General features: G+C 39.2%; 1 protein-coding gene across 1 annotated transcript in view; it reads left to right on the top strand.

Annotated features, from left to right (window-relative positions):
• Positions 1-26,422, top strand: part of BMPR2 (bone morphogenetic protein receptor type 2) — a gene marked incomplete at both ends in the record, with an annotated part of 139,028 nt that overhangs the window by 56,131 nt on the left and 56,475 nt on the right. The window contains 2 exons of the mRNA XM_080689643.1: positions 13,649-13,819; positions 16,287-16,457. Coding sequence (XP_080545769.1) covers positions 13,649-13,819; positions 16,287-16,457 — 342 coding nt within the window. The remainder of the gene's footprint in view (positions 1-13,648; positions 13,820-16,286; positions 16,458-26,422) is intronic.

Raw genomic sequence — 26,422 nt, 5'->3', positions numbered from 1 at the left:
CAGAGTATTCTGATACTGACAATTGAGTCTTAAGAATAATACAGATCTGCCGGGCGTGGTGGCGCACGCTTGTAATCCCCACACTTGGGAGGCGGAGACAGAAGGATCGCACAGGTTTGAAGCCAGCCGCGTTGGCTTAAGAGACCCTGTTTCCAAATAAAAATATATAAAAAATAGGTCTGGGAGTGTAGCCCGGAGGTAGAAGGGCTTCCAGTACCCCAGTACCACCAAAAAAAAAAAAAAAAAAAAAAAGAATAATACAGATCTAGATATGAGTTTTGTTTATGTCACTTTTCAGTAACCTTGATCAATTGACCTAAACCCTTTTGAGTCTTAGTTTACTAATCTGTAAAATAGTATATATGTATTAAAATTTGGTTTATTTAAATGTCTTCTGGAAAGCTGAACATGGTGGAACATGCTTGTAATCCCAGTATTTGGAAGGCGCAGACAAAAGGATTGTGGATTGACTTTCACAGACAGCCTCAGCTTCTTAGTGAGGCCTTCTGCAATTTACTGAGACCTTGTTTCAAAATAGGATAAAAAAATAGGACTGAGAGTATAGCTCTCTGGGTTCCACCCCCAGTACCACAAAACAATCAGTCTTTTGAAAATGAACATGTAAAATACTCATCTCTTGTAAAATTCTAATACGCAAGGATATACAATGAAAACTTTTGCAACCACTTTTTTTTTTTTTTTTTTTTTTTGGCAGTACTGGGGATGGAACCCTGGGGCATTCTACCTTCGAGCTATACCCCCAGCCCTATTTTTTATTCTTTATTTTGAAACAGGGTCTCATTGAGTTGCAAAGGCCTCAGTAAGTAGTTGAGGCTGGCCACGAACTGTGATCCTTCTGTCTCAGCCTCCCAAATGCTGGGATTACAAGGGTGTGCCATCATGCCCGGATTGCAACCACTTTTTTTTTTTTTTTACTAGTTTCTTATATTCTTTCATAGTATTCTATTTAAGTATAAGTCTGACTATTTATATGTAATTATAGGTCATGTGAGTTGTTATTAAAAATAATAAATTACATAAAAGAACTAGCCAAATGCAATACAATACAATGGATTTTAAATTAATATGTTAGTTCCCTTCCCCTTAGTTTCAGGAAAAAAGAAGTGGCTTCTTATCTTAGATGTTATCTAATGTGTATCCGATAGGTACATTTGTTATTTCTCAGAGTCTAATCTTTTTTTGTGTGTGTGTGTGACACTGGGGATTGAACCCAGAGACATTCTACCTCTAAACTACACCCCCCAGCCCTATTTTTTATTCTTTATTTGGAAACAGGGCCTCACTAAGTGTCAGAGGGCCTCACTAAGTAGCTGAAGCTGGATGAGAACGTGCAATCCTCCTGTCTTAGCTTCCCAAGTACTGGGATTACAGGCATGTACCACCATGCCTGGCTAACCTCTAGGATTTTAAGGATTTGTATTAGGATTCTCTAACAGCACTAACAGAAAGAAAAAAAAAAAAACACGTACACACACATACACACACACGTATGTATGGAGATTTATTGTGAGAATTGGCGTATATGATTACAATGCCAAGAAATCCCATGATACACCATCTGTAACCTGAAGGATCAGAAAAGTCAATAGAGTAACTATTAGTCTGAGTGCTAAGGCCTGAGGAGCCAGTGGTATAACTTCTAGCCCAAGGCTAGAGACCTGAGAACCAGGGGACCGCTAGTATAAATACTAGAGTCCTTAGGACAGGAGATTGATGACCCAGCTTAATAAACACAGGAAAATTTACCTTCTGCCTTTTTATTGCATTCAAGTTCCGAACAGATGGGATGATGCCTGCCCACATCGGGAGGGAGATAGGTGGTCATCCTTGCTCAGTTTATTGATTCCAGCGTTAATGTCACCTGGAAACATAGGCAGGTCAGAAATAGTGTTTCAGCTATCCAAGCATGCCTTAGCCTAGTCAAATTGACACATAAAATTAACCATTACAGGGCTATTATCAATGTAATTTTTCTTAGGAAATTGTCAATTACATGGTGAAGGTGGGACCTGGAAGAATTGAAGTCATGAGGATAGGTGAAATAAACATCTCTGGACTGAGTGATTAAAGTTTCAAATTGATGAGAGTTTCATGGAATGACAGATTGGCTTTAGGTAGAGATTAGTGATGTTTTAATGTAATATTTGGTTTTGCTTTTAGAATCATAAACTATTAAAAAATATGTGAGGTAACAGCTGGGGTTGGTGGTGCAAACCTGTAATCCCACCTAGTACTTGGAAGGCTGAGACAGGAGGATCACGGACTTGAGACCAGTTCTTCTTGTCTGGTATTTTGATTACAGTGATGGAAACGTTGACTGAAACACTGGTACTCTACCTACCAGTGTCAGCTACACTATAGCCTCTAGTTATGAAATGAAATTTCTTCAGACATCATCAGATACCCATTGGGGAATAAAATGGCACTCAGTGGAGAACTTTACTGCCTTAAAGTAAGTGTATTCATGTATTGATGTATTTTCATTCATTCATTTTTTTGGTACTGGGGATTCGAACCAGAGGCATTCGACCTATTAACTATACCCCCAGCCCTTTTTGTCTTTGAAGCAGGATCTCACTGAGTTGCTGAGGGGCTTACTAAATTAACTGTGGCTGACCTAGAATCTGTGATCCTCCTGTTTCAGTCTCCAAAGTACTGGGACTACAGGTGTATGTTACCACACCCAGCTTGAAAGTTTATTTTTGAAATAAACGTTTTTGGGGCCACTTAGACTTGTAAAGAAAATTTTAGAATTATATATAATCCCACATACTGATTGAAGTAAGTGTGTACCCTGACTTGTAACAGACAAAGTGACTGATAGTTTGGGAAGAAAAGAGGTTTGTTTACTGTTTTTTTTTTAAGTGCTGAGGGTAAGTTTATTTAATATAAAGGAATGGAAACAATTTATCATCACACTTCACGTCATGCATATAAACAAATGATGGAGTATAATGATTAACATTACAAAAAATAAAGCAAAATAGAAGTGAACACTTACCAAATTTTTTGAAAGAAAAGGCCTTTCCATATTTAGTCGGATTAAAAAATAAAAGGAATTGGGTTTTTTTTTTGTTTGTTTGTTTGTTTTTTTGCGGTTCTGGGGATGAAACCCAGGGGCATTTGACCTCCAAGCTACACCCCCTGCTCTATTTTTTATTATTTTATATTGAAACCAAGTCTCACTGAGTTGCAGAGGGCCTCACTAAGTAGCTGAGGCTGTCCGCGAACTGTGATCTTCCGGTCTCAGCCTCCCGAATGCTGGGATTACAAGCATGTGCCACCACACCTGGCTAAAAGGAAATATTGATAGATTAAATTGGACCTTGCCATGTGTGGTGTCATACACCTATAATCCCAGTATTAGGGAGGCTGAGACAAGACTATCACAGGTTTTTGTTTTTTTTTTCCCCTTGGTACTGGAGATGGAACCCAGGGACATTCAACCTCTGAGCTACACCCCCAGCCCTATTTTTTATTCTTTATTTTGAAACAATGTCTCACTGAGTTGCAAAGGGCCTCACTAAGTAGCTGAGGCTGGCTTAGAACCTGCATGATTCTCCTGTGGTAGTAGTGGTGGTAGTGGTAGTGGTAGTAATGCCTCCTCCACCAAGTCAACAGATCAAATCTACAGTTTTCATGACTGAATAGTATTTTGGGATATACTATGATGTGTGTGTGTGTGTGTGTGTGTGTGTGTGTGTGTGTGTGTGTGTGTACGTGTGTTACTATGGATTGAAACCAGGGGCATTCTACCTCTGAGCTATACCCTCATCCCAATTTTATCTTTTATTTTGAAATAGGGTCTCACTAAGTTGCAGAGTGCCGCACAATAAGTTGCTAAGGCTGGCCATGAACCTCCAGTCCTCCTGTCTCAGCCTCCCAAATCCTGGGATTACAAGTGTGTTTCACTGCACCCAGCTTTATACTAAGATTTTGATAATCTAAATGTCTATCCGTAGATCAGTTGCCATTTTTTTTACTATTATAAATAATGCTCTAAAAAGTACATGTATATATTTTTGTATATTTTTCCTTATTTTCTAAGTATAAAATATTGAAAGGGAATTAAGTGTGGGCACACTTAAAAACTTTTATATTGCTCTTGGAAGTTTATAGGAAGGAATATTTCTAGAACATGTTAAAATTTTACTCCTTTTAAGAGTAGATAGAGCTGGGTATGGTGGCACACGCTTGTAATCCCAGTACTTAGGAGGCTGAAACAGGAGGATCACAGGTTTGCAGCCAGCCTTAGCTACTTAGTGAGGCCTCTGCAACTCAGTGCAATCCTGTTTCAAAATAAATAATATTAATAAATTAAAAGGTTCCCAGGCGTGGTGACGCACACTTGTAATCCCAGCATTCGGGAGGCTGAGACCGGAGGATTGTGATTCACGGACAGCCTCAGCTACTTAGTGAGGCCCTGTTTGAAGAAAAAAAAAATAGGACTGGGGGTGTAGCTCAGAGGTAGAATGCCCCTGGGTTCAACCCCTAGTACTGAAATACAAAAGAATAGCTACCTTTTGCAACATGAGTGGAAAAACGGAGTCATCCAAAGCCTTCCTATGAAATTCATACTTATTTATGATTTATCTGTTTATATCACTGAATGTAAATACCTTGAGGATAGGACACTGTCTTATTCCCACCCTTTCTCCACATTTAGAAAACATTTAGTTTATTATATAAACTTAATAGGCCTCGGGATATGTACGCTTCTTAGAGGCTTGGGTTTGGTATATCTGCTTAAGTGTTGTTTTGCTTTTATTCTGAACTAGGGGAAAACAATGTATTTTATTGCCATTTGAGAAAGCTTGGACTAACTGACATTATTTTGTTACTTTAGAAGTGTGTGTGCCGAGCTGGGTGTGATGGCGCACAGTTGTCACCTCACCATTTGGGAGGCTGAGACAAGAGTATCGTAGTTTGAGGCCAGCCTCAGTTACTTAGTGAGGCCCTTTGCAACTCAGCGAGACCCTATTTCAAAATAAACAATAAAAAATAGGGCTGAAAGTGTAGCTTGGAGGTAGAATGCCCCCAGGTTCAACCCCCAGTACCGCAAAAAAAAAAAAAAAGTGTATATGTGTATATATCTATATATAGAGAGAATATATGAAAATCAGCTTTTGGTTGCCTTTCTCTTTAGGCATCTGGCAGAAAACATTTAAAAGAGCAATCCTGAGATTGCTCTTCTTACAAAGGTTTACTTGCAGGGTGGGTGCCTTGTCTGGCATCAGGGAATTGGGATTTGAGGAGTGCTCCCACCATTTCTTAACTGATAAGAGCAATTTATTATACCTAAAGTGTTTGTGCAAATGGCTTTTGTTGAACATCTCTTTTTTTTCTTCTGAAAGTCTGGAATTTTGGTACGTGCTAAGCTAAGGGTGCCTACGTGACCAACCCTTCAATAAAAACTTTGGATGCTGAGCCTCTGATGAGCTTCCTTAGACAGCATTTCACATGTCACAATTTGCTGCTGGAATTCAGTGCATACTGTGTTACTTCATGGGGAATACACTTCAAAGGTTTCTCCAGATTTTTACTTGTGGCTTTTTCTTTTGTTGATTTTCATTTGTATTGTTTTGCTATCATAACTTATAGCTGAGTTATGAGTATATGAGTCTCAGGGGCTCCAAATACAGAATAAAATTAAGAAAAATTCTAAAGAGGCATCTATGGAGATTTTAATCCTTTTGCACTGTGGTCTTTCTTTGACATTGTGGGACTGCTGGGCAGAGTGTCAAATTTAATCTTTTGTAGTCTGGATATAGACATAAATTAAGGGATAGTTTATCTTTTTAAAGGAGTATTTGCTTTGCAAAAGTTTTCACCAGTTGAGTATGGTGTCGCATACCTGTAATTCCAGTACTTGGAAGACAGACAGGAGGATTGCAAGCTAGTTTTAGCAACTTAATGAGACCTTTTTCAAAATAAAGAATAAAGTAGGAGCCAGGCGTGTTGGCGCATGCTTGTAATCCCAGCATGTGGGAGGCTGAAAAAGGAGGATCCAGGTTCGCGGACAGCCTCAGCTACTTAGGTCCTTCGCAACTCAGTGAGACCCTGTTTCAAAATAAAGAATAAAAAATAGGGCTGGGGCTGTAGTTTGGAGGTAGAATGCCCCTGGGTTCCATTCTCAGTACTGCAAAATAAGTAAAATAGAATAAAATAAAATAGGGCTGGGGGTGTAGATCAGAGGTAGAATGCCCCTGGGTTTAATCCTTAGTACCCCTCTCTCATATACACACAGGATTCACCATGTTATTGAAAAAATAAGGGACTTTCTTTTCTTTTTATTATGATTGAAGTTAGAAGTTTAATTTCTAGAAATTTACACCAGATTTTATAGGGATAGTTCTGTTTGATTTAGGTATTCTCTCCTTTGTGTATTTCATAAGAGAATTGTAATGATACTCTGAAATCCCAGTTGTGTTTGTCCTGAGAAATTTGTATTCTGGGAAAGGGATATTGTTGCTTCAGTTACTCAGCTATTTGCCCCATTTCTGCAAGGTTTCTGTGCTGTTTATTTTAGATAGTTCATTTTGACACTTAGATAAACAGAAGCCAAACACACAATCATACTCAGAATTAGTCCCTGAACTTTGTTCCAGGGTAAAGATAAGGCGTTTAGACTTCTCCAGTACAGATAAATATATTACAACTACTGGAAAATGTTATGTGACTCTTGGATTGTTTAGATATAGAGTAACAGCAAAGGTCTCAGAAAAATTCCTGTCAGCAAAACTTAAGGGAAAAGCTGGGCATGGTAGCACATGCTTGTAATCCCAGTATTTGAGAGGCTGAGACAGGAGGATCGCAGGTCAGCCTCAACAACTTAGGCCCCTCAGCAACCTAAGACGTATAAGACATAGTTCCAAATAAAAAATAAAATTGTGCTGGGAATGTAGATTGGAGTTCTAGTGCCTGCCTGCCTGCCTCTGCGCCTCTCTCTCTCTCTCTCTCTCTCTCTCTCTCTCTCTCTCTCTCTCTCTCTCTCTCCCTCTCTCTGCCTCTCTCTGCCTCTCTCTGCCTCTCTCTGCCTCCCTCCCCCTCCCTCTCTCTCTCTCTCTCTCTCTCTCTCTCACACACACACACACACACACACACCCTTAAAGGAAAGTTTATATGCATCCTTAGAACTGTGTCTGTGTGTGTGTGTGTGTGCGCGCGCACACACGTCTTTTTGGTCCTGGGGATGGAACTCAAAGGGCTTCTACCTCTGGGCTACACTCCAGGCCTATTTTATTTTTTATCTGAAAACAGGTTCTCACTAAGTTGCTTAGAACCTCTCTAGATTGCCAAGGTTGACTTGGAACCTGGGATCCTCTTGTCTCAGCTTCCCAAGTACAGGGATTACAGGCATGTGCCACCACCTATAGCTTAGAATTTAATTAAAAAAAAAAAAAGAGTATAGATTAGGAATGAGGTTCTGTGACAATAAACCATTTTATTCTTTCTTTATCTCTTGAGTTTAACAGATGTTCAGAGTAAATGAGAACCAGTAGTAACCATTTCTTTCATTTCCACATTTTTATTTTGTTAAAGAAATTGGCATAATTTTTATTTGACATGTATTTTCTGTATTCCCTAAACCACTTTTTGTTTTTTGTTTTTTGTGGTACTGGGTATTCTACCTCCATGCTACAACTTCAGACCTGTTTTATATTTTATTTGAAAACAGACTCACTAAGCTCCTGAGAGCCTCACTAAGCTGCTAAGGCTGGCTTCGAACCTGCGATCCTCCTGTCTCAGCCTCCCAAGTGCTGGGATTACTGGTGTGCACCACCATCCCTGGCCCTAAATCAGTTTTTTAATTTATTTGATTCTCCAATTTGTATCTGCCTCAAAGTAAACTTTTTGATTTGTTTCCTTAAAGTATTCGGGATCAAGTCCAGGGCCTTACATATGCTAGACAAGCACTATACCACTGAGCTACATTCCTAGCCTTTTTTATTTTGATGCAGGATACTGCAAAATTGCCAACCTGGTTGCAAACTTAGTATCTTCTTGCCTCAGCCTCTGAAGTAGCTGGGATTATATGTGTGTACTAACATTCCTGATGAAACTGTTATTTATAATTCCAATATTTGTGCCTGCCAAATCTTCCCAGTATATAGAGTAGTGCCACGTTATAAAAAGTTTTTTTTTTTTTTTAGAATTAATTTGAAAAAGTTGTGTAGAATTTTATATAATTTTCAGAGTTTTAGATTTATGGATCTGGGATGTAGCCTTCTATACTATATCTTTTTTTTTTTTTTTTTTTTTGTATTAGGATTGAACCCAGGGACATTCTACCTCTGAGCTACACTGCTAGCCATTGATATTTTTTTATTTTGAAACAGTGTCTAAGTTTCTTTTCCTTTTTCTTTTTTTTTTCTTTTTTTTTTTTTTTTTTTTTTGTGGGTCTGGGGATGGAACCCAGAAGCATTTGACCTCCGAGCTACACTCCCAGCCCTATTTTTTTTTTTTCTTCAAACAGGGTCTCACTGAGTTGCAGAGGGCCTCACTAAGTAGCTGAGGCTGTCCGCGAACCGCGATCCTCCAGTCTCAGCCTTCTGAATGCTGGGATTACAAGCGTGCGCCACCACACCCAGCTCTCACTAAGTTTCTGATGGTTTCATTAAGTTGCTAGGCTAACCTCAAACTTGAGATTCTCCTAAAGTACTGGAATTGTAGGTGTGCACTACTGTGTCTGGCTGCATGCTTTATCTTTTTTTTTTTTTTTTTTTTTTTTTGGTGGTACTGGGGGTGGAACCCAGAGGCGTTCTACCTCCGGGCTATACTCCCAGACATATATATATTATTTGGAAACAGGGTCTCACTAAGTTGCTGAAAGCCTCACTAAGTAGCTGAGGCTGGCTTTGAACCCATGCGATCCTCCTGTCTCAGCCTCCCAAGCGCGGGGATTACAAGCATGCGCCACCACGCCCAGCATGCTTTATCTTGAAAACAGAAAAAGTGTAGGCTCTTGTCAAAATGTTGAACTGAATTAGTGAGATGTCATACTGTCAAATGCAAGGCTGTTTCCGTACGTCCCTTTGCTAATATCCTTTCTCCCTATAAACCATCTGTGTTGCTTGAGTGAACTCTTTACTGTCTTTCTTAAGGTTATATATATAGCCTTTTGGATACTTGCTTATCAAGCTTTTACCAGCTACTACTTGGCAACTCACATTAACAATCTAATGCCTTTTCAGAATTTTTGGATGTGTATATGGTGCTAGGGATTGAATCCATGGCCTCATGAATGCTAAGCAAGTGCTCTACCACTGAGCCATGAGCTGCATTCCTAGCACCAGCCCCACCCCTGGTTTTTTAAACATCAGTCTCACTATGTAACCCAAACTGGCCTCAAACTCCTGGGCTCAAGTAATCCTTTGTTTTCATCTTCCTGAGTATGCTCTACCATGCGGGGATAGAGTTCTCAGAGGTTGGTTCTGTATCTCAGACTTATTTGATATTAAATGACCCCTCTCCCCATGTTTGGCATTTGGCATCAGAATAACCAAGTTGTTTTGGCATTTGGCATCAGAATATCCATGCTATTAAGAAACAGAAAGTTTGCAACCGGGCTTGGTGACGCATGCCAAATGCTCAGCCTCCCAAATATTGGGATTACAAATGTTTGTAATCCTAGCATTTGGGAGCATGAGACAGTGCTTGGGAGAATGAGACAGGAGGATATAGGTTTGAGATCAGTCTCAACAAGTTAGCAAAACTCTTAGCAATCTAGCAGAACAAAATTAGTAAGGCTGAGTATAGTTTGGAGAAAGAATGCTCCTGGGTTTAATCCCCAATACCACAAAAAAGAAAAAAAACCCTCACCATGTGGTGGAACATGCCTGTAATCCCAGTCCTTGGGGTTGCTGAGACAGGAGGATTCCAAGTTTGAGGCCAGTCTCCACAATTTAGTGATACCCTGTTTCCAAATAAAAAATAAAAAGAGCTCAGTGGTAGTGCCCCAGGTCATTCCTCAGACAGACAGACAGACTCTCCTCTCTCCTCTCTCCTCTCTTCTCTCTTCTCTCTTCTTCTCTCTCTCTCTCTCTCTCTCTCTCTCTCTCTCTCTCTCTCTCTCTCTCTCTCTCTCACACACACACACACACACACACACACACACCCCTGCGAGAGAGCTCTTAGAATACTTCCAAATGGGGAGAACATCCTTGTATTGATAACAAAAAGGAATGTCAATTAAAAAAAATTAGAGCCGGATGTGGTAGTGGATGTCTATAATCCCAATATTTGAGGGACTAAGACAGTAGGATCACTGGTTTGAGGACAGCCTCAGCAAGTTAGTTAGACTTTCATCAATCTTGTGAGACCCTATTTCAAAATAGATATAAAATAGAACCAAGCCAGGCATAGTGGCATGCACTTGTAATCCCAGCATTTGGGAGGCTGAGACAGGAGGATCATGGTTCACCAATAGCCTCAGCTACTACTTAGTGAGGCTGTGTGCAAGTCAGTGAGACAATCTTGTTTCAAAATAAAGAATAAAAAAAATAAAACTGGTAGTGTAGGTCAGAGGTGGAATGCCCCTGGGTACCATTCCCAGTACTGCCAAAAAAAAAAAAAAAAAAAAGAAAAGAGCAGAGAGTGTGTAGCTTAGAGGTAGAATGTTTTTGGGTCCAATCTCCAATACCCACAAAATAAAATTAGTAAAAAAAGAATTAAAAGCCAGGTGTTACACTGGTCGTGGTGGCGCACGTTTGTAATCCCCGTGCTTGGGAGGCGGAGACAGGAGGATCGTGCAGGTTCAAAGCCAGCTGCTCTGGCTTAAGAGCTACTTAGTGAGGCTCTCAAGAATTTAGTGAGACCCTGTTTCCAAATAAAGTATAAAATAGATCTGGGAATATAGCCCAGAGGTAGAAAAGCCCCTGGGTTCCACCCCCAGTACCACACACACACACACACACACACACACACTCCCATAAATTGGCATGATGATATGTTTTTTGGTTTGAGGCATTACTGGGGATTAAACCTGGGAGGCTTTCTACCTCTGAGCTACACTCTCAAACCTTTTTTTTTTTTTTTTTTTTTTTTTTGCACACAGGATCTCACTAAGTTGCTAAATTCCCTGTGAGGTAGCTGAGACTGACCTCAAACTCCTGTCTCAGCCTCCTGAGTACTGGGATTACAGGTGTGTGCCACCACACGCGGCTGACATGATATATTTTTTATGCTGATCCACTCTTGCATACCTAGGATACCCCTTGTACATATTTTGAAATACTCAACTGTAGACAGGCCTTATGATTTTTTAGTACTAGCAATTCTTTCAAACTCCTTTAAGGTGCATACTTGTAATCCAGCACTTGAGAGACTGAGACAGGAGGATTGCAGGTTCATAGCCAGCCTCAGCTACTTATTGAGGCTCTCTGCAACTTAGTGAGACACTGTTTCAAAAAAGAAAAGAAAAGAATAAAATAATGGGGCTGGCAGTATAGCTTGGAGGTAGAATGCCCCTGGGTTCAATCCCCAGCACCTCAGGGGGGGGGACACAACTTTAAGGTATTTTTTTGGGGGGGTATAACTGGGAATTGAACCCAGACCCTTTTAATTTTGCAACAGGTTCTCACTAAGTTGCTGAGAGTCTTGCTACTTTGCTGAGACTGTCCTCTAACCCATAATAGATCCTCTTGTTTCAGCCTCCTAAGAACTGGGCATATGCCACCATGCTTGGCTGAGGAATTCTATTTTTATTCATTTTTTTTTTTTTTGTGGTACTGGGGTTCCTGGAAGCCCTTCTACCTCCGGGCTACACTCCCAGACCTATTTTTACATTTTTATTTGGAAACAGGGTCTCCTAAGCCAGCGCGCGGGGCTGGCTTTGAACCTGCGCGATCCTCCTGTCTCTGCCTCCCAAACGCGGGGATTACAAGCGTGCGCCACCACGCCCGGCTATTCATTGTTTTTAATTAACTCAATTTCTTGATTTGCAAAATGAAGAGACTGATTTTTTTTTTAAGCACTGGAGATTGAACTCAGAGGCATACTACCTCCAAGCTATACCCCTAGCCCTATTTATTTATTTATTTATTTGTTTATTTATTTTTGCTGTGCCGGGGATGGAACCCAGGGGCATTCTACCTCCAAGCTATACCCCCAACCATATATATATATATATTTTTTTTTTTTTTAATCTTTATTTTGAAACAGGGTCTCACTGAATTGCAAAGGGCCTCACTAAGTAGTAGTTGAAGCTTTCCAGAAACCACTGTCCTCCTGTCTCAGCCTCCCAAATGCTGGGATTACAAGTGTGTACACCAAGCCTGGCTATGTCTAGGATATTCAATTTATTATTGACCTTGCACTTAAAAATCTAATTTTATAATTATTGTCAAATATTTCAAACACACAAACACTGAGACAGATAACAAGACCATGATTTAGTGTAACATTGTCATATATGTACTAGATTTTTAAAAAAATGTTTGTTTGTCTAAGATTAATTGAGGCTCCATTCTCTAATTTTATTTGCCTTTTTTCCAAGAACTAACTCCTCTGCTGAAGTTGTTATAAATCCTTCTTGTTCACATACTTACAATTTTAGCATATAACGCATATAACCAAGGACCTAGAGTATTATTTTGGTTTACTTTATATAAATTATACTGCAGACTTTTTTTTTTTTTTTTTTTTTGGTACTGGGGATGGAGCCCTTCTACCTCCAGGCTACACTCCCACACATTCTTTTTGAAATCTATTTTAAATCATAATTACATGAATTATATCACTAATTATTTATGTTATGCAAATTGCATAGCAAACATTACTTCATTTAATCTTTTCAACAATTCTTTAAGAATTTTGATTTTTCTATGTATAAAATAAGATACTTAGTACATGGGAAATTCGTGTTCACCCAACTCTGAAGCCCATGAACTTATCAAATACCAGGCTCCCAACATTCTTTTTCTTTGTTGGTACTGGGATTTAATAATGACTTGAGAGCTCTCATTTATGCATTTGCTCTAATTTGGGGCATTTTTCAAGAAAATAAAGACTAATAGTCTCCTTTTTAATATCAGAAAAATTTGTAACATCCGCTTTTCAGAATCTGTTGATTTAGAAAATATGTAATGATAAAGAAACTTTGGAAGGATGCCTGAGTATAATGGCGTCCCATGGTAGAAGGAAGGGAACATTGGATTAGGCAAATAGTAATAACAAGTGTATGAGTGAAGCTTTACAAAATATGATAAGAAATGAGTACTGTAGAACTCCTCAGAGTTTTTAGGCCTCTTGGTTTCTTTGTTTTGCTCTATCACCAAACTGTATCCCCAGTCCTGCTTGTATTAAATGTTAATTTAGAGTTCATAGACATTTTCTTTGTTTTTACACCAACAGTATTTAGTAGGAGAAAGTGGTAAGAATAATTTTAATAAAAGGGATTGCTTTTGGAAAATGAGCTTTAAAAATTGCTTCTTGTTTGGATATTACAAATTAATGAACAGAAATAAATTATTAAATAAATGTAAAGTTACAAATCCAGTCATTCAAGCTTGACAATTTAACAGAGAAATTTGTAATGTCATTGAATTAGGAAAAGATTTTATGTAATGATATTTTTCCAAGATTATCATTAAATTAATTTATCATTGCATTGTTGTCTTTATTTTAGCTTCCCAGAATCAAGAACGGCTGTGTGCATTTAAAGACCCTTATCAACAAGACCTTGGCATAGGTGAGAGTCGAATTTCTCACGAAAATGGAACAGTTTTGTGCTCAAAAGGTAGCACCTGCTATGGCCTTTGGGAAAAATCAAAAGGGGACATAAATCTTGTAAAACAAGGTAAGTAACACTCTTCTTACCTGAAATGGGTTTGTGTTCATACAATTGAAGTTATCTAAAAAAGACATGAAAGTAGATTAAGATCCTCTCTAGAAAAATAGTAAATTTAAAAGTGTGCTCATGCTTGTAATCTCAGTACTTGGGAGCTTGAGACAGGAGGATTGCAGGTTCAAGGACAACTTCAGCAACTTAACGAGATCCTGTCTAAAAATAAAGAATAAAAAGAAGGACTAGAGGTGTAGCTCAGAAGTAAAATGCCCCCTGGGTTCTATCTCTAGTACCAAAAAATAAAGAGAGAGAAAGAGGGGGAGGGAGGAAGAGAGGGAGGGGGGGAGAGAATCTATATATATTCATCTATAAGCTCGATATGTGTAAAGATTTATTTTTAGCTTATTTTAATAACATAATGTTAAAACATACTCATGAAGTTTAAGAAAACTATAAAGAACAATAAAGGTCTATAATTCTATACTCTTGAAAATATTTTACTGTAATTGTGTATCTCCTTCAGGTGTTTTCCATGTATCTTTACATTTACATGTGTTTGAAAGTTAGAAAAAATATTGTGTGAAAAACTGCAGTCTCTTTTGCATGTCTTTAAGTATTCCCTGAAAATATTTCTAACCTCTGTATAATATTTCATTGTGTACATGTATAACAGTTTACTTACACATTAATCTGTTGTTGGACCTATGTTGTTTTCAGGTTTCCACTGTGACACATGACAAACTGAACAACTTTGAACACAGATCTTTGTATCTGATTATTTCCTTGAAATAGAATCCTTGATAAAGAATTACTAAATTACAAAACATATGAGGGTTTTGTTTTTTTTTTTTTTGCGATACTAGGGATGGAACCCAGGGTAGTCTTCCTCCCAGCTACTACATCTCAAGCCCTATTTTTTCTTTTATTTTTGAAACAGAGTCTCACTGAGTTTCAGAGGGCCTAAGTGGCTGAGACTGGCTGTGAACTGAGATCCTTTTGATTCAGCCTCCCAAAGTCTGGGATTACAAGCATGCTCTACCACGCCTGGCCAACATATGAGTATTTTTAAAGACTGCATCAACTGGGCATGGTAGTGCACATCTATAATCCCAGTACTTGGGAGCGTGAGATAGGAGGATTACAAATTAAAACACAGCCTCAGCAAGTTAGTGAGACTCTCATTAACCCAGCAAAACCATTTCAAAATAAAATAAATAGTGCTGTAACTTGGAGTTGTAAGTGTTGTAACTTGGAGGTAAAACGCCCCTGAGTTCAGTCTCAGTAACTCCCCACACACACACACACACACAAAGACTGCATAAAACTTAACCATATGGCTTTCTAAATATATTATCATTTATATACCTTCTAGTGTTGTCTGAGTGTGGCTGTGTGACTACGTTTATTATGATTGCATATTACTGTGTGTGTGTGTGTGTGTGTGTGTGTGTGTGTGTGGTGCTGGGGATGGAACCCAAGGGCATTCTACCTCCAAGGTACACCCCCAGCCCTATTTACTTTTTTGAAACAGGATCTCACTGAGTTGCAAAGGGTTTCATTAAGTAGTAGCTAAGGCTGTTGGCGAACCACAATCCTCCTGTCTCAGCCTTCCAAATGCTGGGATTACAAGCATGCACCACCACACCTGGCTTATTCTTTAATTTTCAAACAGGATCTCACTAAATTGTGGAGGGCTTCACTAAGTAGCTGAGGCTGGCCGACAACCTGGATCCTCCTGTCTCAGCTTTCCAAGTACTGGAATTACAAGCATGCGCCACGCCACCATGCCTGGCTCTCCTTATTACTTTTTTTTTTTTTTTTTTTTTTGTGGGTCTGGGGATAGAACCCAGGGGTATTCGACCTCTGAGTTACATTCCCCTGCCCAATTTTTTATTCTTTATTTTGAAACACGATCTCACTGAGTTGCAGAGGGTCTCACTTAAGTAGCTGAGGCTGTCCGTGAACCACAACCCTCCGGTCTCAGCCTCCCGAATGCTGGGATTATAACCGTGTGCCACCATGCCCAGCTTCCATATTACTTTTTAAACCTAGAACAATTTAATTGGTAACCTTAAGTTGCTATAATAATTTTTGTATTAATGATGCAATTAAAATTTTTGTTGGTGCTGGGTATGGTGACTCACACTTGTAATACCGCATTTGGAAGGCTGAGACAGGAGGATCACGATTTTTGGACAGCCTAGGCTACTTAGTGAGGCCCTTTGCAACTTAGTGAGACCCTGTTTCAAAATAAACAATAAAAAATAGGGCTGGGGTGTAGCTCAGAGGTTCCATCCCCAGTACCAAAAAAAAAGATTGTTGGTGGCTTTTGTCCCTTGCATATTATCTTTCATTTCCTTTGCCAGTTCTCTATTGATTGGTGAGACTTTATAATTTGTGTATACTCACTCTTATATTTATTGCAATTTTTAGGTTTTTTTTAAAGTTTCGTCATATTGTCTTTTATATTGGTTTGCAGGATGTTGGTCTCACATTGGAGATCCCCAAGAATGTCACTATGAAGAATGTGTAGTCACTACAACCCCTCCCTCAATTCAGAATGGAACATACCGTTTTTGCTGCTGTAGCACAGATTTATGTAATGTCAACTTCACTGAGAATTTTCCACCTCCTGATACAACACCACTCAGTAAGTAGTTAAAGTAACTTTTTTTTGTTATTTCTTTATTTCAAAAAATATTCAGGGTTGATATGGAAGAAGAAGAGTTCCACCATCATAAAATTACATATACATAACAGTTGAAATCTATAAGGGATGTGCCGAGACTGGCAAGACATTAGTATATTGTAAATAAATTTGCATTAAATATAGTACTTTTGTGGAGGGAAATTTGATAAGAAAACTATATGTGTGTAGTGGTGTATGCTTGTAACCCCAGTACTTGAGAGGCTAAAATAGGAAGGTCACAGATTTTAGGACAGCCTCAGCAAGTAGTGGGACTCTCATCAACCTAGCGAGACCCTGTTTTAAAATAAAAATAAAATAGTATTGGGGGTGTAACTTGGAAGTAGAATGCCCCTGGGTTCAGTTGTTACCACCAAAAGAAAAAAAGAAAAGAAAAGAAATAAGAAAACTAGAAAACTATAGTTGGCATATGCTTATATTTGCAACTACTCAGGACAGTAAAGTAGGAGGGTCACTTGAGCCCAGGAGTTCAAGGCCATCCTGGACATCCTGTGTTTCAAAGGCGATTCCAGAAAACTGTATGCTTACTTTTCTGCCCCAACATTCCCATTTCTAAGAATTTATATGGAAAATACATTTTTTTTGGGGGGTGGTACTGGGGTTCCTGGAAACCCTTCTACCTCCGGGCTACACTCCCAGACCCATTTTATTTTTTTTTAATTAGAAAAAGGTCTCTTAAGCCAGCAAGGCTGGCTTTGAACCAGCGTGATCCTCCTGTCTCCGCCTCCCAAGCTCAGGGATTACAAGCGTGTGCCACCACGCCCGGCGAAAATACATTTTTAATTGTATGAAAATTCACTAACAACTTTTACTTTTTGGGGAGGTGGTGCTGGGGATGGAAGCCAGAGGCCTTCTACCTCCAGGCTATACTCCCAGACCTATTTTATATTTTATTTGGAAACAGGGTCTCACTAAGTTTCCGAGAGCCTCACTAAGTAGCTTAGGCTGGCTTTGAACCTGCTCAATCCTCCTGTCGCAGCCTCTGAAGCACGGGAATTACAAGCGTGCGCCACCGCGCCTGGCCCGCTAACAACTTTTTAAAAATTAAATTTTAGCCGGGCGTGGTGGCGCACGCTTGTAATCCCCGCGCTTGGGAGGCGGAGACAGGAGGATCGCGCAGGTTCGAAGCCAGCCGCGCGTGCTGACTTAGGAGACCCTGTTTCCAAAAATGAAAATGTAAAAATAGGTCTGGGAGTGTAGCCCGGAGGTAGAAGGGCTTCCAGGAACCCCAGTACCACCAAAAAAATAAATAAATAAATTTTATTGGTGCATTTTAGTTGTACATCTTAATGGAGTACAGAATGGTAGAAGTATACATGCACATATCACCCAATTAACCCTTACCCAAATCCCATCCCCTTCCCTCCCCCTTCTCTCCTCCTTCCCTCCTTCTCATGTTTGGCTTAGTGATTGACTTTGATATGCTTGTTAAAGTACATCATGTATATTAGGGGGTTTCCCTCTTGCCCCCTCTGATCTCCCTCAGTTACATCGCCTTATTTGCTCACCTATAGTATCTCCTTCTTTGTCTAGAGTTCCTCTCATGACCAGTTTATCCCTAGCTTCCACATATTAGGGAGAACATCTGATTTATTATTTTTTGTGACTGACTAATCTTACTTGGCATAATGTCCTCCACTTCCATCCATTTTCCTGTAAACAACATCATTTTGTTCTTCTTAATGGCTGAGTAAAATTTCATTGTGTACATATCCCATAGTTTTGTAATCCATTCATCTGTTGATGGACATCTTGGCTGGTTCCATAGTTTGACAGTGGTGAATTGTGCAGCTATGAACATAGATATACATGCATGAGTCTGGTAGTTTGATTTCCATTCTTTTGGAATATATGTAATAGAGTACTAACTATATAGTATAAGAAAAAAATCTCTATGAACTGATATGGAACAATTTTTTTTTTCAATAATATGAATGGAACTCAGGGACATTCTACCTCTGAGCTATACCCCCAGCCCTATTTTTTGTTGCAGAGGGCCTCACTAAGTAGCTGAGGCTGGCTGAGAATCATGATCCTCCTTTCTCAGCCTCCCAAGTACTGGGATTACAAGTGTGTACCACCAAGCCTGGCTGATAGGGAACAATTTCCACAGATCATGATTGATATAAAAAAATGACACAGTATGTTCTTTTACATAAGATAGAAAGGGAAATAAGAAATACCTATTATTTGTATATTTTTACGAAAGAAAAAAGGAGAAATAAGAAATAATGAAGTTGGCTACCTAGAAGGCACGCAAGGAATGGGACAAAGAGGACACAGAATTGAGTGACTATTCTGAATTTTTTTTCTTTTGGTACTAGGGATTGAACCCAGGGCCCTTTTACCTCCAAGCTCTACACCAAGACTTATTGTATTTTTATTTTGAACAGGGTCTTAGTAAGTTGCTGATACTTGCTAAATTGCTGAGGCTGTCCTTGAACTTACAGTCCTCCTGTTTCAGCCTTCCAGGTACTTGAATTACAGGGGTGGGCCACTGAGTCCAGCTTGAGTGTAGCTTTTGGTATCATCACTAAGGAAGAAGTAATTCAATTAATTTACAAATACACTATTTGGCTATATGTATTCTTTTGGGCAAGATGGGATATAAGTGTTAAGAGGAGAATTAAACACATCTGGAAATCTTTCCAGAAGGTTTGTGTTATTGTAGTACAGGAAAAACTATTCTGAAACAGTTGTAGGTTTATTATAGGATAAAGAAAATGAATATATACGTTGATGTTCTTGGGAATCAAGATTCTTATTGATGAAATAGGAATATACAATCATTGAATATGGGAAGACAGAAAAGAAGCCTGTGTAAATAGATTGCAATTCAAGGTGTTGTGGATTTAGGATTTTTAAAATATGCATAGGATTGTGTTATATGCATATACACACTATATAATATATATATATATATGCATATATTGATATAATTTAGATGCTAAGCTCTGCCCTGAGTTACATCTCCAGATCATATACACGTCCTTTTTATCTCTATTCATTAAAAAGGACAAGAAGCAAAAGTACCCTATTAGTAGTGAACATGTATAATGGTCAGATTTTAATTCCTAATATCATTGTTCACTGAAAGAACCAGTCCTTGAGAAAATGACTTATTCCAGGATGTAATAGGAATAAGATGAGCATGAAATACCTTAAAATGAGCCGGGCATGGTGGCGCACGCTTGTAATCCCTGTGCTTTAGGAGGCTGAGACAGGAGGATCGCACAGGTTCGAAGCCAGCCAGCCTCAGCTACTTCGTGAGGTTCTCAACAACTTAGACCATGTTTCCAAATAAAATATAATATAGGTCTGGGAGTATAGCCCGGAGGTAGGAAGCTTCTGGGTTCCACCCCCAGTACCAACAAAACAACAACAAAAAAAACCCTTAAAATGTAGAAAGTTGCCGGGCGTGGTGGCACACACTTGTAATCCCCATGCTTGGGAGGCGGAGACAGGAGGATCCCGCAGAAACGAAGCCAGCCGTGCTGGCTTAAGAGACCCTGTTTTCAAATAAAAATATATTAAAAAAATAGGTCTGGGAGTGTAACCCAGAGGTAGAAGGGTTTCCAGGAACCCCAGAACCACCCAAAAAAAAAAAAAAAAAAAAAGAGCCGGCGCGGTGGCGCACGCTTGTAATCCCAGCATTCAGGAGTCTGAGACCTGGAGGATCGCAGTTCGCGGACAGCCTCAGCTACTTAGTGAGGCCCTCTGCAACTCAGTGAGACCCGGTTTCAAAATAAAGAATAAAAAATTAGGCAGGGGGTGTAGCCCGGAGGTCGAATGCCCCTGGGTTCCATCCCCAGACCCGCAAAAAAAAAAAAAAAAAAAAAAAAAATGTAGAAAGTAAAGGTAGTGCCCCAAAATATAATGAAGATACAGCACAAGGATGAAGGATGCAGGAGCCAGCTTGAAGATAGTTTTGACTAAATATGGGTCAGTTTGGGGGATAAAATAATAAATACGTAATGAATTGTAAACAATTAGAAGAAAAATGAATTTTTGAGGAATTTCCCGTGCTAACTGGTATATGTAGTAATGCTGGAGTTGGCACATCATCATTCTGCAACCATCATAGTAAGGACTAGATCAGGCAAGAACCATCAAAGGGTCTTGAATTTAGGAACTGGATCTATGAGAGCCAGAATATAGGCATGGTTTTAAGTCTTTATAATGTAATTATAAGAGGAAAAGTAGCAATTACGTAGGCAGGCAACACCTTATCCACACACACATACACAAAAAGGCTTTTTGTTCATGGCCATACATAATAATAAATAGAAAGTTGATTGGTGGTAATTTTTTTCCTCTTTCAAATTTATTTATGTTTTTATTGAATTTATGGTACTAGGGATTAAACCCAGGGGCATTCTGCCTCTGAGCTATATTCCCAGCCCTATTTTATTTGTAATTTTGAAAAAGAATCTTGTGTGTGTGTGTGTGTGTGTGTGTGTGTGTTAGTGTTACTGTTACTGGGGATTGAACCCAGGAGCATTCTACCTCTGAGTTACATCCCTCTTTTTTATTTTGAAACAGGGCCTCACTAAGTAACGGAGGCTGGCTGAGAACCTGCAATCCTCCTGTCTCAGCCTCCTAAGTACTGGGATTACAAACTTGTGCCACCATGCCTGGCTTGAAACAGGATCTTACTAAATTTCAGAGGGCCTAAGTTGGTGATATTGGCTGGGAACCTACAGCCTTCCTGTCTTAGCCATGATGCTGGGATTTACAGTAACTGGGATTACAGGTGTGTACCACTGAACCCTTTCAGATTCATTTTTAAGACATACATGTTTTAAAATTAGTACAAGTGTTACCAGGCATGGTGGCGCACACTTGTAATCCCCGCGCTTGGGAGGCTGAGACAGAAGGATTGCACACGTTCAAAGCCAGCCTCAGCTACTTAGTGAGGCTCTCAGCAACTTAGTGAGACCCTGTTTCCAAATAAAATATAAAAATAGGTCTGGGAGTATAGCCTGGAGGTAAAAAGCCTCTGTGTTCCACCCCCAGTACCACCAAAAAAAAAAAAATTTTCAAACGTAGCCAGGCATGGTGGTGCATACTTGTAATAATCCCAGCATTTGGGAAGCTGAGACAGGAGGACCACAAAAATAAAACAATAAAATAAAATTACTACAAATGTAAAGTTACCAGAAATAAATGGGAGGTAGTGTAGCGTAACTGTTGGTGGGAAAGGTTGCCTTTTAATTTTGTACTTTTGTATTGTTGTCAGAGTCTTTAAAATGTGCACATAATTGTATATCATGTGTGTAATTAAAATAACTACTTATTAATTTGAAAATAAAAAAATAAAAATGACCATAAGATGGACACAGTTGTACGTGCCTATAATCTCAACTTCCTGGGAGTTTGAGACCAGCTGGAACAACATGGTGATAATCTGTCACCTAAAGAAAAAGAAAAGAACAAAATAAAGCAAAAAAGAAGAGTGACATAAGAAAGGAAAAAATAATCTTCAGTAGTCTTTATACTCATATACAATCATTATTAATAATTTAAAATGTTTTTATAGTGTTTTCTCTTTAATTTTGGTGTAATTAAAAATATATCAGCACGGCATGGTGGCGCACACTTGTAATCGCAGCATTTGGGAGGATGAGACTGGAGGATCACAGTTCGTGGACAGCTTCAGCTACTTATTGAGGCCCTCTGCAACTCAGTGAGACCCAGTTTCAAAATAAAGAATAAAAGCCGGGTGTGGTGGTGCACGCTTGTAATCCCAGCATTTGGGAGGCTGAGACTGGAGGATTGCGGTTCGCAGACAGCCTCAGCTACTTAGTGAGGCCCTCCGCAACTCCGTGAGACCCAGTTTCAAAATAAAGAATAAAAAATTAGGCAGGGGGTGTAGCTCGGAGGTGGAATGCCTCTGGGTTCCATCTCCAGACCTGCCAAAAAAAAGAATAAAAAATAGGGCAGGGAGTGCGCGCGCGCGCGCACACACACACACACACACACACACACACACACACACAAGTATCCCACCAGACATGGTTTATAATTGTTAATTACATAATATTTCATATCAATAGATATTTTCCTTGTTCTCTTTTTTTTTTTTTTCAGTACTGGGGAGTGAACACAGGAACATTTTTCTCCTGAGCTACAACTCCAGTCCTATTTTTATTCTTTATTTTTTAAATAATGTCTCACAAAGTTGTGGAGGGCCTCACTAAGATGCTGAGGCTGGCCATGAACCTGGATCCTCCTCTCTCAACCTCCCAAATACTGAAATTACAAGTGTGCACCACCATACCCGACTTGTTTGTTCTCTTATTTTTGAAAATTTAGGTTGCTTCCAAGTTGAACATATTTGTATATTTATCTTTGTCTTTATAATCCTCAGAATTGATGTTTCTGTAGCCATTAGTAACAGTATTAAACTTCTACATATATCATCAAATTGCTTTCAAATGGTTGAAACAGATCACATTCCCGTTAGTGTTGTATGAAAGTACATGTTTCATCATATTTTTTAATTTTTATTTTTTTATTTATTTGGTGGTACTGGGGTGGAAGTCAGGGGTTTTCTATCTCTGGGCTATACTCCCAGACCTATTTTATATTTTATTTGGAAACAGGGTCTCACTAAGTTGCTGAGAGCCTCACTAAGTAGCTGAGGCTGGCTTTGAACCTGGACGATCCTCTTGTCTCAGCCTCCCAAGCGTGGGGATTAAAAGTGTGCACCACCACACCGGGCTTCATCATATTTTTATCAGAAGTAGTATTACTAGCCAGGCATGGCAGCACATACCTTTAATCATAGTACTTGACAGGATTGCAGGTTTGAGGTCAGCAACACATAGTTACTTAGTGAGATCTCATTTCAAAATACAAAATAAAATAGGGGGCTGAGGTTGTAGCTCAGAATTCTTATGCTCCTGCATTCAATCACAGGGGGTACAAAAAAAGAACAGAAATGAAAAGTAGTATTAAAATAAAACTTTAAGCCAGGGTGGTACAAAATTGTAATCTAGGTACTTGCGAAGCTGAGACAGGAGGATCAAAACTTTGTGGCCAGATATAGCTACTTAGTGAGAACCTTTGCAACTTAGACCCTGTTTTTTTTTTTTTTTTTTTTTTTTTTTTTTTTTTTTTTTTTTTGTGGTACTGGGGGTGGAACCCAGGGGCTTTTCTACCTCCAGGCTATACTCCCAGGCCTATTTTATACTTGTTTGGAAACAGGGTCTCAGTAAGTTGCTGAGAGCCTCACTAAGTAGCTGAGGCTGGCTTTGAACCTGTGCAATCAGCCTCCCAGACACTGGGATTACAAGTGTGTGCCACCATACCCAGCTAGACCCTGTTTCTAAATAAATAGAGCTGGGGGTTTAGCTCAGAAGTAGAATGCTCCTGGGTTCGATCCCCAGTATCATAAAAAACAAAAGATTAAAAAAAAACTTTGCTACGATTATTTTTTTTTTTAATACTTTATTGGAAACAGGGTCCCACTAAGTTACTGAGATCCTCACTAAGCTGAGGCTGGCTTCGAACCTGTGCGATCCTCCTGTCTCAGCCTCCCAAGCTTGGGGATTACAAGCGTCCGCCACCATGCCCAGCTGCTACGATTATTTTGAAAAATGATTTTCAGTTATTATTAGAAAAGTTCGTGTTATTTTACTGTTTTTGAATTTTTAATTTTGTCTATTTGTAATTTTTTTTTGTGTGTTTGGTACTGGGGATAGAACCCAGGGGTATTCTGCCTCTGAGCTATTCCCCCAGCCCTAGTTTTTATTCTTTATTTTGAAGCAGGGTCTTACTGAGTTGCAAAGGGCCTCACTAAGTAGCTGAAGCTGGCTTCGAATGTGCAGTCTTCCTGCTTCAGCCTCCCCAAGTACTGGGATTACAGGCATGTTTGTAATTTTTTTTTTGTGTGTGTGGTCTTGGCTTAATTTTTTTGTTTTTAGGTACTGGGAGTGGAGCCCAGGGGCATTTTACTTCTGAGCTACGGTCCTATCCATATTTTTTTTATTCTTTATTTTGAAACAGGCCTTCACTAAATAGCAGTGGCTGTCCTCAAACCGTGATCCTCCTGTCTCAGCCTCCCAAATGCTGGGATTCCAAGTGTGTACCACCACACTTGGCTGACTTAATTTTTTTTTAATTGCCCATGTTTATGGGGTACCATGTGATGGTTTGTTTGTTTTTGTGGTACTGGGGATTAAACCCAGGGACACTTTACCTCTGAACTACACCCCTGGCTCTATTTTTTTATTCTTTATTTTGAAACAAGGCCTCACTAAGTTGCAAAAGGTGTCACTAAGTAGCTGAGGCTGTCTGCAAACCACAGTCCTCCTATATCAGCCTCCCAAATGCTGGGATTGCAAGAGTGCGCCACCATGCCCAACACCCCCAGCCATTTTTATTTTTATTTTGAAACAGGGTCTTGCTGGGTTGCTGAGAGTTTCATTACTTGGTTAAGGCTGTCTTCACATCTATCATCCTCCTGTCTCAGCCTCCCAAATACTGGGATTACAGGCATGTGTCACCACACCCAGACCAAGTGGTGTTTTGATATATGTGTGCTTTGTATAATATTTAAGTCAGTTTAAGCATATCTGTTTTCTTATTGGCTATTTTTGAATAATGAAGCATTAGTTTTGATAAAAATTATTTAAAATAGTTTGAAATATGATCATTTCACCTCTTCCTCATCACTTTCCATTTATAGCATTGAGATAATGGGAACTACATTTTAAATAACAATGGTAGGGTTTTGTTTTTGTTTTTGTTTTTGCAGGTCTGGGGTTGGAACCCAGGGCCATTTGACCTCCAAATTACAACCCCTGCCCTATTTTTTATTCTTTATTTTGAAAAGGGTCTTACTAAATTGCTGGGATTATAAGCGTGCCCCCCCCACGTCTGGCTAATAATGGTAGTTTTAATATGTTTTTTTGTTTTGTTTTGTTTTTGTTTTTGTTTTGCACAGTACTGGGGATTAAATCCAGGGGCATTCTACCTCTGAGCTATATCCCTAACCCTATTTTATTCTTTTTTTTGAGACAGGGTCTCACTATGTTGCAGATGGCCTCAGAAATTGCTGAGGCTGTCCACAAACCTATAAATAAATGTCTGAGGGATATATACTAATGAGTAATTTCTGCAATTCTGTCAAATGCTTGAATGGAATATTTTATTTTTATTTACACCTCCAGGTATATACACCCAGACCTATTTTATATTTTATTTGGAAACAGTCTGACTAGATTGCTGAGAGCCTCACTAAGTAGCTGAGGCTGACTTCAAACCTTCACGATCCTCCTGTCTTAGCCTTTGAAGTACTGGGATTACAAGCATGCGCCACCACACCCAGCTTTATTTTTAATTTTTCGAATTTAAGAGATTCAGGCAATGAACAAGTTATTTATTGAAAGCATATTGCTGTTTTAAGTTTAAAGGACAAATGAACCAATGTAGTTTGGGATGACAAGTAGAGACAAAAGCAAAAAATTAACCCTATCTATCTTTTCATCTATCTATCTATCTATCTATCTATCTAATAATCTAGTTTGTGGTACTGTGGATTGAACCCAAGGCTTTTTAGCTTCCATACTCCACCCCCACCCTTATTTTATTTTTATCTGGAAACAGGGTCTTACTAGGTTGCTGAAAATCTCACTGCATTTTTAAGGTTGTCCTTAAACCTGTGATCATTCTGTCTGAGCCTTCCAAGTGATGGGGTCACACACCTATACCACCACCCCTAGTTTAACTCTCTTATTTTAGATCATCATGGGTTTTTTTTGTTTTGTTTTTGTTTTGCATTAGTAGAGATTGAACCCAGGGGCATTCTACCTCTGAGCTACACCTTCCGTCCCTATTTTTTTTATTCTTTATTTTGAAACAGTATCTAACTACATTGCAAAGGGCCTAAGTACCTGAGGCTG

Source organism: Muscardinus avellanarius, assembly GCF_963383645.1.
Source record: "Muscardinus avellanarius genome assembly, chromosome: 2".
NCBI classification, from domain to species: Eukaryota; Metazoa; Chordata; class Mammalia; order Rodentia; family Gliridae; genus Muscardinus; species Muscardinus avellanarius.
This window is presented reverse-complemented; position numbering and strand designations above follow the sequence as displayed.